The 17,435-nt window shown below is 40.4% G+C and overlaps 2 protein-coding genes across 11 annotated transcripts in view; both read right to left on the bottom strand.

Annotated features, from left to right (window-relative positions):
- Nucleotides 1-3,406, bottom strand: part of vav2 (vav 2 guanine nucleotide exchange factor) — a 181,531-nt gene extending 178,125 nt beyond the window's left edge. For all 9 annotated transcript variants that reach the window (XM_046374968.1, XM_046374970.1, XM_046374973.1 and 6 more), the window contains exon 1: nt 2,117-3,406. In XM_046374968.1, coding sequence (XP_046230924.1) covers nt 2,117-2,320 — 204 coding nt within the window. In that variant the 5' untranslated portion in view covers nt 2,321-3,406. The remainder of the gene's footprint in view (nt 1-2,116) is intronic.
- Nucleotides 3,407-6,707: 3,301 nt separating this feature from the next.
- On the bottom strand, nt 6,708-16,862 carry LOC124051908 (bromodomain-containing protein 3-like). Of its 2 annotated transcripts, XM_046375691.1 has the most exons (13): nt 16,722-16,862; nt 15,318-15,656; nt 14,513-14,569; nt 13,288-13,425; nt 13,076-13,211; nt 12,779-12,903; nt 12,354-12,695; nt 12,114-12,242; nt 11,826-12,008; nt 11,016-11,143; nt 10,657-10,922; nt 8,651-10,525; nt 6,708-7,230 (listed from the first exon to the last, which is right to left on the bottom strand). In XM_046375691.1, exons 2-12 carry the CDS (start codon nt 15,510-15,512, stop codon nt 10,422-10,424), a joined length of 1,803 nt encoding a protein of 600 aa, XP_046231647.1. In that variant the 5' UTR covers nt 15,513-15,656; nt 16,722-16,862; the 3' UTR covers nt 6,708-7,230; nt 8,651-10,421. The 2 variants fall into 2 exon arrangements, with proteins under 2 accessions (XP_046231647.1, XP_046231648.1); XM_046375692.1 differs by lacking the exon at nt 14,513-14,569.
- Nucleotides 16,863-17,435: the final 573 nt, after the last annotated feature.

Below are 17,435 nucleotides of genomic sequence, written 5' to 3'. Positions count from 1 at the left end.
AGCCAGGAACTAGAGAATTTTTGCAGTTTTGCTTGGTAAATGTTTCTGGTTTTTGATCCTTTTTAATCCTGGTTAAAGGTTAAAAGTTTAAAGGTTACCTCTCAAGTTTAATATCAGAAAGTCACAGATAGTCCAAATGAGACAGAAGCACAAGTCCAGAAGCACAAACAACATGTTTTAATAAGCACATATTTTTATTTTAGTCTTGTGCTTTATGGAGATACAATCCTGAAGCTTTAAGACTTTAAACAATGTATAATTTCTCAGGATTGTGTGAGTACGGATGCCATTTCAATGTTACAAACTCCCTCTCTGAACATGCATTCTGCTGCTCGTTCAGGGCTAATCTTTAATCAAAATTGCTGCCAATCACGTTATCTTCATCGACCACTGCATTTATAACTACATGAAGTAAAAGCAAAAGAGTCTTTACAGGAAGGAGGAAACTAACAACAGACTGAAAGCCAGACAGATCCAATACACACACTCACTGTCAGACATTATTATGACAGAAACAGGTCACGGAAGGTGTGCCAAGAATATCAGACAAATGTACTGTCAGAGGGCAATCGCTCTGGGATGATAGCTATTTCGGCCTCTGTGGGCATGACAATGAGAATATCGGCACACATCATGCATGCAGGAAACCGTGATGCACTCACAGCACCTGTCCACAGACTTCTCGCCACACAGTAATGGAGGCTCAGTGGTACTTAAGACCTGACTAAAGAGAGAATAGAAGTCAATTGGAATGTCTGCCACAGCACTCCACTTTTACTCTGCTGTGGTCATGTAAACTTCCTGTGGCACTTCCTCATACTGGCTTTGGGAACATGAATGAGCTGAGGTGGTGAGTGAGCTTCATATAATCTGATTTGTGTGGTGATCCAAACCTCTAATCGTACCGCCATCTAGACTTATGTCTCATTTTGAGCATAACTGCAGATCAAAATGGTTATTCATCTATAAGATTTAAGTCCTCAGGCAGATCAAAGCAAATAATCCTCAGCTCTGAATTTTGAACTGCTACCATTATAAATGCTGTGTTCACTAAAACAAGAAGGTTGGCAGATAAACTTTCCAACAAGCATGATGACTTTCACACATGATTGAGCTGAGGTGGCGAGTGAGCTTTATAGAAACTGACTGGTGTGACGATCCAAACCTCTAATCGGACCACTATGTAGACTTATGTGGCAGCTAAACCTTCCAACAAACACGACTACTTTCAAGTATTTGCCCAAATCAACAGCCACACCCACCTGCTACTCCAAAGAGCAACAAAAGCAAAAGAAAACTGTTTCAAATTTTCTCATATAGGATTGTTAAATGTTTTACTTTCTTCTCTTTCAGCAGATTATTTCTCTTTGGTCTCTTCCACTCAGAGCTAAACTGACAGGATAACACAAACTGGACAGCCCTTAATCAAGAGCAAATGAAGTTGTTACAGCTGCCATTGGAGAACATCCACAAAGTCATTTCACTGACTCATTTCATACAACCACACAATGACCAGTCTTACAAAGGGTGCACTGTAAATATGCAGAAGTAAATAAAGAATTCAGACTTTCAACACTTTTCAACACTTGTTTGTAGAAAGTGCAACAACAAGCAGACAAAACACAGCGTCGGGAATATGATCAGCTTGATGTCTTGCAGCAGGCACCCACAGCTTACGTGCAGGGATGGGTGGGGGTGTAGGGGGGGGGCCGTGTTCCTTCACCTGCACAAACCTGAATGGACCCTGCATGCGCTGAAGCACTATGTGCTGTGAACATCTGTTAAACTGATGTGTTATCACAGGTATTCTGATGGGCGCCCTGCACTGGACTTGTTGTGAAAGGAAGGTTTACTGTTGAAATCTGTGGACCAAGTGGGAAAATCTAGAAATGTGATGCTGTAAAATGTCACTGAGGTTTCTAAAAAGAAAAGAAAAACTAAAAACAAAAACAAAAACAAAGCAAAGCATGAGGCCGGTGGCTGCCCTGGCACTCCCCAAGGTGTGAAAGAGCGAGCAGAGCAAATGCATGAATAAGAGCGTGCACACAGCCACAAGACATATCCTGAGGGTGTAAATCAACCCATCATCTGCGGGTTTACACAGAGACCGACTCACCTGTGACATCTGGGGTCTGAAATTGATTTCCTTCAGGTCCACTGATCCCGGCGAGAGGTTGTGCAACATCTGGCACAAGAGCACCCCGTCTCTCAGGGCCTGTGCCAAGTCGAACACGGCCGCCGAGGGCCACACGACCCGGTGGTTCGGGGGCAGGACCTTGCAGTCTATCAACCACCGCCCGCACTGTCTCCACTCCTCCATATCGGCTGCAGAGACTCTCCTCACGAAGTAACCGAGAGCACGAACTGGTTCAGGGTGGGCTAAAAGCGGCTACTCACAGCGCACAAGCACGCACTACCCGGTTCCCTACCTGCGCCCGGATGTCTTACTCATTCACTGTCAACTCGAAAACAATCAGTCAGTTTCGCAACTGTATGTTAAAAGCAGTAGGTCACCGCACTATATGCCCATTCCAGACGCATGTCAGCTCTGCTGTCGCCACAACATGGAAACGATGAAGGCTTGAGAAAAAAAAGAGTAAAATAACAGCGTTTCAACAGATCCACTTCAGCAGGCGGCGGCGATGTGAACAGAAAACAGAGGCGTGCTACGGGAATTTTCTTCTCTTCATTCTTACAAACTTTTCTTAGCATATCCAATCCAAAAAGGCGTGAATGAAGGTTTACAGTAGCGGCTGATAAAACAGCTGGATGCAGCGGTTTGTTATTTGTTGTTAGTTCACTGGGGTCTCACGTTTCAGTGAACCAAACAGCACAGCCTCGTATACAATGTGGGAGGAAAAACAGCGTTTCAGGTCTGTTTAGTAGCTGAGTCGCTGGCCGGAGTCACCTACCGCATTTGCATTTAGCGTCACCTCAGAAGTTAAACGTCCAAAAACAACTTCCCGTAATTTCCAGAGTAAAGAATAAAGGGAAAAAAAGACATAATACACAGTCTCTCCACACAGCGACAGGATCAGCCTCTTTCCACAGAGCCTAAACAACGCTGTCCGGCAGCGGAAACATGTCCAGGGAAAAAAACATATCGGTGTAATTTATCCGGTTAACGTTACTTTGTTTGGCGCCTTTGCGCACGCCAGAAACAGCGTTACGCGTGCATACAGCTTTGCGTTTCAGTGATTTCTGCCTCCCTTCCGTTCATGTCCTCGCTTGTGTCTCCTTCTCCTCGTTTCCCTTTCGAACGGAGATGTTTTACAGTCCCAATTCCCGAGCCCAGCTGCACAGATCCCGGGGAGGACGCGTCCGGGTTTTTCGCTCGGCGTTGAACGAGCTCTCATGTGCCGATTATCGGACGCAAAGCTAAGAGTTGGATAATGTGTCCCTACTTTGTTAAAGTGGCCCCAGACTTGAAGAAAGTGAGCTTCAGGGAATATTTCTTGAACTGGGAATTGTGACTGCGCCCTCTGACGGACGAGGCGCACACTGCAGAGACTTCTGACACATGGGACTAAAGGGGCAGTTCAAAAAAGTGAATCTGCTTACAATGAACTGGAGTGCGAGCAATCATATGTTCATATAAAATAATGATTTGTTGATTTTGGGTCTTTGTTAAAAGTGCAGTCCACAATTTCATACGCAGAGTAACTAAAAGACACCTTAAAGTTGCTTGAAATGTATTCCCCACTGTTGTTTGAGCTTGCTCCTTGCTGGAGATTAAAAGTCTACAATACAGAATCATTAGAGTGCCCCTTGAACGTCTCACTCACAATGATTAAACATCATAAAAAACATCATACGCACAACACATACTCCTCTACTGAAATTGTGTCTAGCCTGTCATGGATTGTTCCATCATACCTGTCACCTGTGGTGTTTATGTCTGAGCCAGACGTAAATAACGTAAATAACAAATTAATGATGGCAGAATTCCATTTAGCTGCTTTGTTGTCGGGTTCTGTGTACTGGGCCTGCTGCTTCATCTTTATGCTGTCACGGCTCACTGGGACACTTAACAGAACAGAGCCATCCTTACAAACAACTGTGAGTCTCCTACTATCGCAACTTCAAATGTCCCATCACACTTTGTCGGCTGATACACACAGTTTTCCAAGTTCTACAAAGGCTGGTTTAAGTTAGCAAAAGGCCTTCACACAACCTTCAATAACCCTAATCTCTCAGTTGCATTTAAAATGACTATAATCAGTATGTTTATATTAACAATGGGTCAAATGACTATGTGAATAGGGTTGCTTACAATGACACAATTATCAGTAACTCTGCTGTTCCTCCCAGCTCTGAGGAGTGTTTCAGTGTCTTTCGGTTTTGGTTTCATTGTCAGCCGCTTTAATGTTTTGTTTACTGCCACTGTTCTATTCAGACACCCAGTGAGAGAAACTCTCTGCAAACTGTCTTGGCAGAGAGACAAAGTAGCTGATAAACATAGTGGTGCATTTAGCAGCTACAGAACCAGATATTTTCCTGAGGAGTTGGTGGAGGCCAAAACAGAGCTGAAAGAAAAGTGAATGTTGACTTTAAATCACCAAGTGGCTGGAAATGCAAATGCAGAAAATGAATGCTAATGTAGCTTCATATCTGCTTGATTGGTAAATAAACTTTTTTTTCCTCATATTACATTAAAAGTTTATGTCAGTGTTGCTCCCAAGTGTCACATAGTGTTATGAAATCTAGATAACATTTCAGCTTTAAGCTAGCACATCAGGGATTCATCTTCTCTAATGGAATTAAAGATATTTTTCCACTCTGTGTTCTTTCGAGATGCAATCATCACCTATGCCCTCTATGACTTCTTCATGTTGTCCATGAATACTAGTCTAATCCCCGGCAACCATCTTGTCTAACATCATTTTCGTCTTCTTTTTTTACAGTGTAGATACTTTGGGTTTTATTTTGTTCATTTAATCTTGCATTTCCCATATCCCTTTCTCAATCTCTCTCTCCTCTTCCTGAGATTCCCCAATGTCACTCCTTGTTAATAAAATAATCACACTCGGTCAATTAAACACTTAATTGTCATTGACATAAATATGCCACCTGTTTCTTGTTAAACCCTCTTTGTCATGTCTCATTACTTTCTCAACTCAGTCATCATTGTCCCTTCCCACCTTCAGATTTCCACAGGGGCGTTAATACATTTGGCTAATTTATAACCAGGCATAAAATAGAGCTGCACCACAATGTCTGATGTTTTGTCTGAACGAGGTTTTTTGTAATGATTGCAAAGCTATTTTTATACTTGAAAACTATGTACAAGAAAGCTATTTTTACATAAATGGATTGAAATCACCAATACCGTGGTTTAAGGGATCATTTGTCTCAGGAAGACATGAATATCGGGGCATGCTCTTCCTCAGCCTTCTTTGTTGCTCGGTTGGGAACCTGTCAGCAAAAAATGCCCTCTCATACAAAAGTGTCACAAGTCCAGTGGTTGTCAAGAGGCACAAAGATACAACAGCCAAACAGTTTTGCCCTTCAAGCCTCAGTAAGACCCATTCAAGATACCTGAACAGTGGTTTTTGCATTTAGCTTTGGACCTAATGGGTCTCCTTGCCATCTCCTGCAGTTTCACACATCTACTAACTATAGCGGACAAGACCACCAGGGAGCCTGAGGCAGTTTTACTAATGTTAACAGCGACTGTGGATGTGGTCAGTTTTTCAGCAGCACCTGCGCTACAGCTTCTGAGTACTGGTTGTATATCACCCAATTCACCTCAGGCTACTGGGCATCACTTTACCAGCAAAATTCATCACAGAATCTCCTGGAGATTAGTGTCCACAGATTCTGTTTGACATCACGATGAGGCCCCTCAAAATCTACAATCCTTATCTACAGCACATATACATACAGGCATGGATGTAATGGGCATTTTAGGGGTTTCATCCCTTGTGGTTACTGCCATCTTAAAACAGTCCCAATTCTTTGATTTGTTCCAAACTTCCCAAGTGTGTAAGCACACAAACTGAAGACAAGCAGTCGTTGTGAGTGGAAGCTGTGTTTGTTTAACATGATACCAGGTCTGGGCTCTTAATGGTTAACTGAAGTATTACCTGACTCTGACTTGGCTCTGTAATCTTGGGGCATATATAAATGAGCAAGCTGGGTGGATGGATGTTGATAATGTTCCTTGCACAATACATTCTGTGATGTACAAATGATCTTTGAGTATAGCTGATGGAGTCAAGGGAGCACTTAACCTTTAAAGACCTTTTGAACAGCCCCATCAGCCTAAAATATGCCTTATAAATCCTTAAGCAGGTTTTTTTCTTTCTTTTTTTTCCTATGTTGCCATGCTCACAGCACTTCCAGCGCATAGGCATAGCATAGAACACCAGCAGAGAGCTTGGAGAAAGAGAGTTGCTTGTTTCTAACCTCAGATTGGAAGAGAAAAGACCATGATGTACTTGTTAAATCCTGCCTAGACAGATAACTGAAGGTCAAACCTTTCAACTTGATGCTGCTGGCACATGCTGTTATGGCTTTCTCTTTAAAGATTTTTACTTTACAATAGTAATTCTTTCATGCACTTTACTGAAAACCAAGAAATAACATTCAAGGAAAACATAAAAAGCTGGGGGGTTCAGGCAGCCCTAGTGATATGTATACTCTGCATATGTATAAGCTATATGTATATTCTGCTGCAGTGCTGTAAATGAACATACTCAGCAACCTCTCTTGTTGAATGGTTTTAAAATAGATGAATAAGTGTCATATCTTTTGTTCCAAATTGAGCACATCAAAAAAAGAGGCTCTCACTTTCTGAATAGTACAGTGTCAGCTAATTTGCAATTAAGATTCTTGATATGTTACATTAGCATAAATCGTTCACTGAACAGAAGTGCATATATCTGCAGTTCATTCGACATACCTGGATTCAAACTGACATTGTGTACTTCTACAAGGTGGTGAGGAGAAAATGAAAACCAGAGATCCATGAATCAAACACAGTCCTCCATGATGCATCTGGAGAGTTGGGTCTATGTGGCCTTTTTAACGTTGGATTCAGTCAGCGTGAGTGATGGCCAGAAGTGGCAGAAATGACTAGTTGTCGTTGAAGTTGAGCCATTGATCAGTCATGCCCCCGAGGTTGATGGTCAGCCCCGAGTGGCATGTTCAATGTGGCATGATGGGAATGCGAGTCACAAAGATCACGTCTCCCCATCAACATGCACAGCACAAGGACAGCAAGCTGGGCTGGGAGGGGGGAAAGATGATGAATGATGATGATGATGAATGGCCCCACATGCCCATGCAGTTGTGGCTTCCTCTTTTTAGTCCCCCAGCACTGACGCTGAAGCTTATGTATCCTTTACATTGTATAAGAAAGTTGCAGTTGCTATCTTAATAAAAATCATTTTCATTTACTTTTTCTCTGATAAGGTAAGTGACAAATAATAATAGAGAGTAAAGGATATACTCACAGCAACTGCAGTATTCTCTTTACTATAAAAGTGAAATCATGAAAAGTAGTCTTAGTAAGGCTGAAAGTAGGACATGATGGCCATCTCCTGGTTGATTAATGAACTGCAAAAAGTCCTGAGCCACAGATATCCAAATTGTTTAATCTTCCCTCCGTGCACAAGTCAGTATTTTAGTGCCACAGTCTTCTCATACAGCCCACCGTGACTACACATCTCCAGCACTTCCAGCCCCTTGGCTGAGGGAAGCACTGAGATCTGATGGGGCCTAAGCTTGTGGAGGCACCAGCTGTTTGAACTGGTTGGCTTTGTGTGGGTGCCAGTTTCTGCAGAGGAGCTGGCAGGCCACTTGAAAGTGTAGTAAATGTTTCAAGCAAGAGGACTTTCTTTCAGATTGAAGTGCGCAATATTATAGTAATTTTACACCCTCTTTTTTTTTTCCAGCAGTCCACCTCTGAGCTTTTAATTACAGTGCCTATAAAACCTATTCACCCCCTTGGATGCTTCCCATTTTAATGCTTTTTTAGAAGGAATCATAGTCAATATAATTAGGCTTGTTTTAACAAAAAATGTACTGCAAACAATTTAATGTCACAAGGCAATGTATATGTATATATATATGTATATATATATATATATATATATATGTATATATATATATATATATATATATATATATATATATATATATGTATATATATATATATATATATATATATATATATATATTTACTCCATTCTTCTTTGCAAATTTGCTAATGCAATAAAAGAGAAAGAAAGAAAGAAAGAACTGGAGGGTTAGCAGACTGATTAAATGCAGACAAAGTAAAGCAAAATTTTAAAAAGACCATGGCTTTTCTTGAAGCCTCAGCAAGATGGACTAATTTTTATACTGTATATTACTTACACACACCTGTTGTCCACCACAAAAGGAAAGGAAAGAAAGAATCAAGAAAGAAAGACCTGCATGGGTGGAACTTGAAAATGATAAATGCAACTATTTCAGAAAACAGAGTCATTTTATACTAAAAGCAACCACACAGTTAAGATAGCTGGAAACAAAAACCTACATAACATAAAGGAGCCCTGTCAAGTAACACTTGGAAGACCAAAAAGATTTGGAAGATCTGTGCGTTACCATGCAACGAAACTACGGCTGACAAAAATAACTGACGACATGATGCTGAATTACTCACCTTGAGTCTCTGCAAGCTGATGTTCATTCCACAACGCTGTGAAGCCTGGATAGAAGGAAAAGAGAATTAAGACACGACATCATGCTGGAAATATTCAGTGTAAGTAATTTAAAATTAATGGACTCCAACATGTAAAACACCAGAGAGGCCCATTGCAAAGTTTATTCAGGAGGATTATTAAACAGTTTGTATGCTGTAATCACAGGAAACAGTGGTCGCAGAGGTAAGTACAACAAAACATTTTAAATTTAAAAATAAAAGCTTGAACTATTTTGAGCCTTAATTGTTGAACAGTCCATACACAAAAGAAAGTCATTCAACTTCCATCACTGAAATAACCAATCATACACATTTGCAGCATATCATGTCCATGGGAGGTAGCGTGATAGCCTGCAAAGTACGACAACTGATCAGCAAACTTCTTAATGGAAGCCCCTGTCTGTGTGAATGTTGCATCCATAAGACACATTTGAAAGGAAAATACACTTTAGAATGTGTCCCCTTAATAACTTATGTTGCAGTAAAACAAATCTTTTAAGCAAAACACCAACTGTGAGAGTAAGGCAGCCCGGAAAACCTTCACCATACATACATTTGTCCTAAACCACAGTGACTGTGATAAGTAACAGGAAATACAACCAACATGACCAGCCCACAGCAGACAGCACAGTGTGTCAAACCATTTGTAAAATGTCTATATACTATATTTAGCACTATATACTAATGTTTACGTACTCATAAATGGTGAGTGTGGAAAGCGTTTCTGAAGTTTGATATTGATCATCATTTAAGTAAAGGCAAAAAAAAAAACACAAGCAAACAAAATCATATACTGTTAAACAAAAGTTAAAGACAACTGAAATGAAACAATCACAAACAATCCACTAGTGTTTTGTGATGCAAAAATACACTTTAATAATATAGGTTACATAATTATCTTAAATACAATAATGAAAGAAATACAAATTACTTCACAGTAAGAATTCCAAACACCATTCTGGTGATGATGTTGATGTTCGGTAACCTGATTTATGCTTTATGACTGAGATCTCAAAAGCTGGACCACTTTCCACTGTCTGGACACAGTTCGTCATATCACTAAGGCAGATTTTCAGACCTGGTCCAACCAGGACTACTCTGTGTGTGTGTGTGTGTGTGTGTGTGTGAGTTCATCTCTGCAGATAGAACCTTTGGCCATAACGTTTTTATCAGTCTTTCAGACATATGATACTATTTGGGTAATTTCATAAATCTCACATTCCAACTTTTCAAAATTTAGGGAGTAGAAAAACTGTATTTTTTTTCCCACAAATTAACACATATAATTTACGCACAGGTAAGAATTGAAGTGCAATGGATGTGGAGCTGTGCTCACCTGAAACCAATTCTGAGTACGCTTCTTCTTTTCTCTACTATTGCATTTCTATGAAGTATTTGAAAAAAGGCCTACGTTGCGATTAAATAATATTGACAAACTGAATGACAGACACAGGATATTGTGCCCTCGCTCCAGTAGCATGCAATCCAGAGTGTCAGATAAGAAACACCAGTGACAGATATTGCAGATATTAATAAAGAAACAGTGAGAGTGAGAAAAGCCACAGTGAATACAAAGGCAATGTGTGGGAATTTCAATTTTCCCCACAGGAAACATAACAAATCAAAATTAAAAAAAAAACATGTTTAATTGTTTTGAAAACTCTCTTTTGGTCACAAAATAAAACAAATAAATAAAATAAAATAAAACAAACAAACAAAAAGAATACAGTTGTCACAAGTCACTGTTTTCAGAACTGGATTCACTGGAGCAGCTGGTGACAGAACCTGAAGAACTGCTGCAGTCAGCGTGATGAGACGCAGCATGACTGCTTTTCTCTGGATGAAGGAAGGAAAAGGAAGCACTGTCACCGAGTTCAACATACGCTGATGGTGTTTAAATTGATGTGGTAATCACCACCTTAATATCAAGTGATTCAAAGAAGATGCAAGCAAGGCTTCCGACTTACTTCCAAAGTTCTTAAACTTCTTATAGAGACAAGACTTCACGTATTGCTCGAGCTTGCGCAGAGTGGACGGCTTCAGTTTCTCAAAGTCGATCTCGATCTCATCTGGGTTGGTGTCACACACCGAGGGCTCTAATGTTTGAATGATGTGCACCACGCGGCCCAGCTTCATGCCGGGTAACCTGTTAATGTCCAGGCTCAGCTGGTGCTTCTCGTCGTACGTCATCGGTAGGCATTCATCATCGGAATCCCAGTCTTTGCTTTGCTGCCTGGAATTCAAGGCAGAGCAATCAAAAATCCCTGTATGAGAGCGGCAAATGTACTGTGAAAATAAAGATCTTAATTTATGTCAAACGTCGCACCTAGAACTGGAATTTGCACCGTCTTTATTCTGCCTGCTGTCCTCTTTCTTGTCTTTCTCTTTTTTCTTCTTTGGTTTAATCACGGGGACTTCAGAGAGGGCAGTGAGCTGCTCATGGACAGCTTTAAGCTGGGTAGAGTGTCAACAGAAATGTCTCACAGTAGTATTAAAACAATAAGTGCTAAGATAAAAACAGCAACGCTAAAAAATCAAAGAGGAGGTGGGAGCCGGAGAATATTTTCTGTGTTGGCAGGTTGGAGGAGATGCAACATAAAGTGTAAAAATAAACCCGAGGAACTCTCATTAAGTGATTCACAAGATGTTAGGCCTCTCCAAACAGAGGAATCAGAAAAGGGGAAAAACATGTTATCTGAAACACTTCATGTATCTGTTTCTCAGCATTGTACTGTATATTTGAAAGCCAGAAAACAGGGCGACAGAAACATTTGCGCAAATGTTATCATAAGGTCCCGGCAGAGTGTAGGACGAATGTCATCACATGCCAGTTCTTAATTGTGCATAGTTTGTCGGCCACGTGATCCCACTATGTTTATCCAGTACGCAGCACGGTGGCAGCTACATGTTAGCAAATTAATGGGCAAACCCGGAGAACACTTTAATGTGAAAATGAATAAATCGTCTGAATGGGTGTGTTGTGAGATTTGAACATTTACAAAATCCTTATTTTCCATTGTGTTTTCAGCATGCAGAAGGTTATTACAGGGAGTGTGTGTTGCTGTCTTTCTGAGAAACAGGTAGTGATGTCATGCAACAGAACTCTAAAGAGCTACAGATCTGTTTAGAAACCCACCTGCACTTGCAGCTCAGCAAGCCGCGTGGCGCGCTCCTCTGCTAAGTCCGATTTGTCAAAGCTGGAGGAGCTGCTGGCATTCATCTCACCAAAACCTGCACTTTTGGCCAACGCCGCATCCTCTGGCAAATTCAAGTCCACTGGCTCATCTGGCATCTTTGCAAACATCTTCTCAAATACAGCCTAAAGCAAACACACAGGCAAAAGAGAATAGAGTGAAACAGAAAACTGAGCCTAAAAAACTATTTTAAATTCTTTGATTTTAAAGTGTAGGAATTCAAAACACACCTGAAGTTTTTTGGCCTGAGCGACGACTTCGTGATGTGGAGGGTTGTATTTGTAGCAGTTGGAAAAAATTAACCTAACGTCTGAAGCAAAGCCTTGTGCATCCTGGTACTCTGCACGATCCATCTTTTTCTGGGAATTAAAGGAAAATAAAGAGGAAAGTTATTAAGGACAACATCTGTCAAAGAAATGAAATCAGCCACAGAGAAAATGTAACTGAACGTGTAAATATACACTTTATACTTTGACAGTGCTGAGAGCCATGGGGTATTTGATGATGTCATGGTAATCATGTAGCTGCAGAGCTTCAGCGTCGACGGGCTTGTAGAAAGGCCAGGCGTACGCTGCGTGTTTCTTCGACCACATTTCCTTCAGGATATCGTTGCAATACCTGAGCTGTTTGCTCAGTCTGTCCTGCCCACATTCTTGTTGTGGAAACACCTGCTCTCCAATTTCCTTCCCGAAGTGATTGACGGCTCGGCCCGAGTTTCGTCTCTTCTTGCTTTCTGACAAGTCACTCAAATTGGTTGTGTCTCCTAAGGACAAATCAGTAGCGGCGCCTTCCTTCCGTTTCAGCCCTGTCTTCTTCATTTGCACACAAAAAAACATCACAATAAGGTTAAAACCTCTTTGTGGTCTGCCATTTTAAAATATGACTGATGACTCACTTTTAGGGAGGTCTGCGATGGCTGTTTGGGCACAGAGGATGAGCTGTAGGGTGTATTGCTGAGGCTGGAATGAGATGTGGGCGTTGTCGCCAAAGCACCTGCGGTCACAGCTCCATTCTGCCCCCCTGTATACAGGAATTAAGAGGGAGGAAAAAAAAAAAGAAAAAGCACAAGAATAATATGAGAATCAATGTGGTAAAAGTAACCTTTTGCCCATTAAACAGAATACGGGCTCACACATCACTGAAACTGAAATCAGGGTGCACATGTTCATGTGTATGTGAACTGATTTGTCACCTGAAGTGCTACTTTTTTTGCTCTTCCCTTTGCCTGCGTTAGGAAAAACCTCCACTTCCTTCTGTGGCATCTGGGCAACTTTTTGCAAGAAAATCTTTTCCAAGGCCAGGGCCATCAGCACTATGTCATCTGTGGGCTAGAGCACAGATGGAAATTAATCAGGGTTTAGTTTTCTGAGAGGGAAAGCAGCACAGTGCACTTCAGCTCCTCACCTTGTTATAGATGTAGCAGTTGGTGAACATTGTGTTGAAATCTTGCATACATTCACTTGCACTCCAGTAGTAGTTGTTCTCCAGTCGTTTCTTAATGGTTCCCAAGTCCATGGGAGAGGTTATTATTGTATGGTAATCCTGATTAAGAAAGAGTCATCATGTCAGATGATTGTAGACTCGTTTTTTGTTTCTCTCCCACATTTTCAAAATGATATGCTGAGTTTGACTTATGAAGAAAAGATTTGCACAATTTCTGCATTTCAGCACTTTAAAGGTTTCATGCAGCCAGGATTATCGCAGTTTATTACAGTTTGGATCATATAATCATTTTGTCCATAATTCCTATTGTTATAAAAACATGATACTCACCATGTTGGTATGCTGAGATCTGGGAACACAGCCACATTACTAAGATGATATCAGATGAGGCCAGAAACCCAAGCACTCGGGTTAGCCAAACTTATTTTGAACAGGAACTGAAAACACAAGCTAACGGTTAAATTACCCATCTGTTTTTCTATTTTTACTGTTTTCAGTTCACACTGGTTTTCCTGTACAAAGTGGGAATGTTTTCAACATGTTAGGTGTGCCAGCGTTCAGTTAAAGCACCTTAAAAAGTATTTTAGAAGGATACCTTACAACCTGAACGTCTGACCAGTTGTTTCGTACCTCGTCTGATTTTGCTGTGGCTATGTCGCCATGTTCCCAGATGTCTGCAATTATTTCAGGGAGTATGATCAGGGATGTGATCATAACCAATAGAAATGATATGTAAATAACACCCAAGCTGTAATAAAGTGGAATTATTTTTTTCATTGGCATGCATAGTTTTGGTCTCAATTAATCCAGATTCTGACATACCTTGCTCAGAGAGGTGGCGAATGAAAATTTGTTTCAAAATCTACTTCAGTCCAACACCAACATCTCATTTCAAAACACACACACACACTTACTCTGGACAATCCACCATTTTAATTGGGATGAACTAAGAACTACAGAAGGGACTACTTGAGAAATAATCCGTATTAAATTAGTTAATCGTTTAGTTCAATTCCAGAAATTAAAGCTTCTAATTTGAAGTGACTTTAAATGATTAAGTCATTAATTGAATACTGATGTAGTATGTAAAGAGGCATTAAAAGTGTAGCAACATGGAATCAAGGCTACTTCAACACATTTTAAGGTTATTAATTATGATTCTTGTCTGGGTAAAAGCTTTAAATACCAGATGAGATTGAGATGGAGTGTAATGCCACTTTCCAGTGTCTATATCCTCACTCTGCTGTGTTGTTTAAATTGGGTGTGCATGAGGATTAGGGGGCAACCAAGACAAAGCAAGAAACAAGAAACAGTGGTGAGCACAACTTAGACAACAACATCAACAGCAACAGCTGCAGCGAAAGAATAACAAAAAAACAAGAGGAAATTTAAGGGTTTAGAAGCAGTTTTACTTCAGTGAAAGAAAAGAGAAAAGCAGACACTTTTCCACCTAGAAAGGCACAATCATGACATTTCAGAATGATCAGACAATTACACAGTGGATGCTGGTGTGTGAAAGATTCACCTAGTTCAGGTATTCAAAGTCTATATGCCAATTGGTTTATTTAACAAAAAAAAACCAAAAAACAAAAAAACAAAACAAACAAACAAAAAAAACAACAATTGGCAAAACATATTTGTTCGCAAATACACATAATCCTTTAACATGAATAATTTTTCACAAGTTCACTGTAACACACATCTACATCTTTCTGAAGCCACTGCGGATGCAGATGTCTGTTTACTTCGAGATTTATTTTCTTATGTGTTTGACTTGCCAAACCAAAGCAGGTGGTTTGCTACTTCAGAAACTGCTAACAAGAATTGAATATTCCCCCTACTTGTCATTAAAATTCTTTAAAAATATACATATGTTTCTGACTGCATACATAAAAATAGAAATAATAAAAACCATATACAGAAACCCGCTGTGATACTGGATTAGAAGAATCTTTAAAAGTCAAAATTAAAAACATCTGAGATCTACTCACTGTTAATCCAAGACCGACTGCATCAACAGGTTGGTAAAAAGGCCAGGCGAACTGGTGTCGCCACAGGGATCTGACCACTACATTCTGCATGTACTGCAGTTGGTTGGTCCTTCGGCCTGGTTTGTTAGGGTTGGTCACCTCAGGAGGTGGAGGATTTACAAGCTGTGGAGGATCTGTTTCTGCGTCTGCTGACATGATGACGATAGCTGGTCTTGCACAGATTAACAAAACCTCAGCTGGCCTCTGTTATCTTCTGTAACTTTTGTCTGACAGCTCATCAAAGCCACGGAGGGAACACCATCCCACTTCATTTCTAAGTTTCATACCAGACAATGTGATCTGTCGACATAGAGACAGCAGAGTGATGAAAGTGTGATGGGTCAGACATTACTGACATTACCTGTGCTCCAGAAGTCAAAGACATACAAAATAAGCAGCCTGGATGGACTCTCGACAGCAAAAGGTCACAGCAGAATACACAAGCTTGCTTACAAATGTAACTCCAGACAATGTGCACAGACATTGAGAGTTTACCTTGGTAACACAAAACATTTTAACTGAAAAGATGCTCACAGGAATTGATCTGTCTACCTTTAAGGCTACATGATAACGAGTGATGCATGCATGTTTTACAACTGCTGTGACCGATGCAGGCACTTATGTTTACGTTTTGGACAAGTTGAAGAGTGACTGTGAGTGGTGAATGAAATGAATTGTTTACTGTCATTTAAATGACAAAAATGTTGCGGCTTTCCCTATCTTGTGGAAACTTTATGGTCGATTAATCGTGCATTAAAAATGTCTCAGTACATGGTGGTGGTGGTGTAGGGAGGTAGGCTAACGTTTGTGTAAAATACAGTTAACTGTGGGGCGGTTTACTGTCATTTTAAGCGGAGCCTCTCATGTCCCCTGAATTACAGTTTACAAGCAATAACATAAATTAAACTGACTAGACTTAAATAATTTCACCATCATACGTGCAATACGTTAACATGCTGGACATATGACGAACCAGATCTGCTTTAGCTGAATTTCATACAGCCAGGTCTAACGTTACTTTGGAATTTTGCACACAAAGTTTAGCATGGATAGTCTCGCTTTGTTTCTAGGAGGTTCCAAACAAAGTTTTCACACAGAGCCTTGTCGGAGATATGTTTCCGTACAGCTAACTTTAGCCGTGTTCGTGTCGCGGCAGCATAATATGTTTGTTTTCGTAGGGAACGACGGGGGGAGTCGCTGCTAAAATAACATACAGGGTAAACTACTGACGTTTGTATACTCTGTTTCTACAAAAGACACCCTGGGACGACAGTTCAGACGCTATTCAACTTCAAAGGGGGTTACAGCCCGTAATGAACGGTCAACACAAACTTCGAAAGTGAGAGCACTCTTGTGAAAACAAACCTTATGCTGAATCTCAGCTAGGGGAGCCCCATTAGCCTCCTGTTTGGCTAGTAAACCAAGCTCGACTCTGCCACCTACTGTGTTGGAGCTTCTTCTCATCCCTTCTTTTCTTCTTCTCCTCCTTCTTCTTCTTCTGCTACTACTGCTACTTTTGCTCTAAATTTGCAGCAAAAAAACCAACATTGAATTCTTTGCATTATTCTCACTACTCACCATTTTAATTGGGATGAACTAAGAACTACACCGAAATTAATTCCATTCTTTTTCCATCGTAACTGCTGCATCGAATCATTAAATTTTGTTTGTTTGTTTGTTTTTTTTCGGTTTATCACAGTGTGTTCACACCATTGCGGTTTTAAATTTCAGAGACTCAGAGAGATTTTATGCATTAGCATTCCATAATGTGTAATAACCTAGGCCCCTTATTCGTCTAATAATATAACATAAAATAGTCAGTAGTGACCGTGGCAACAAAGGAATAATCAATAATAATCAACTGAAAAAAGGTTTGTATATCCCATAAAGTCACACTTTAAAGGGATGTTTTTGTATTGTCGGTTATTTTTCATTATATTAACATAGGTTCCTGGGTGTTCCACAGTTAGCCAAGGATGACAGGACTGAATGGGGACCTACATTTAAACCGTTTGGTAATGTAGATGACAAAATAAGTAATTTGCCTTTGACTCTTCTTGTCCCTCATTAGTTTCCGTT

This window comes from Scatophagus argus, chromosome 20 (genome assembly GCF_020382885.2).
Source record: "Scatophagus argus isolate fScaArg1 chromosome 20, fScaArg1.pri, whole genome shotgun sequence".
Classification (NCBI taxonomy): domain Eukaryota; kingdom Metazoa; phylum Chordata; class Actinopteri; family Scatophagidae; genus Scatophagus; species Scatophagus argus.
This window is presented reverse-complemented; position numbering and strand designations above follow the sequence as displayed.

Coding starts and splice junctions, on each gene's coding strand:
- LOC124051908 (XM_046375691.1), bottom strand. CDS start 15,512: ATGTCAGCAGACGCAGAAACAGATCCTCCACAGCTTGTAAATCCTCCA. Junction 12,904..13,075: donor CAAAAAAAGTAGCACTTCAG/GTGACAAATCAG, acceptor TCCTGTATACAG/GGGGGCAGAATGGAGCTGTG. Junction 10,526..10,656: donor GAAGTTTAAGAACTTTGGAA/GTAAGTCGGAAG, acceptor TCCTTCATCCAG/AGAAAAGCAGTCATGCTGCG.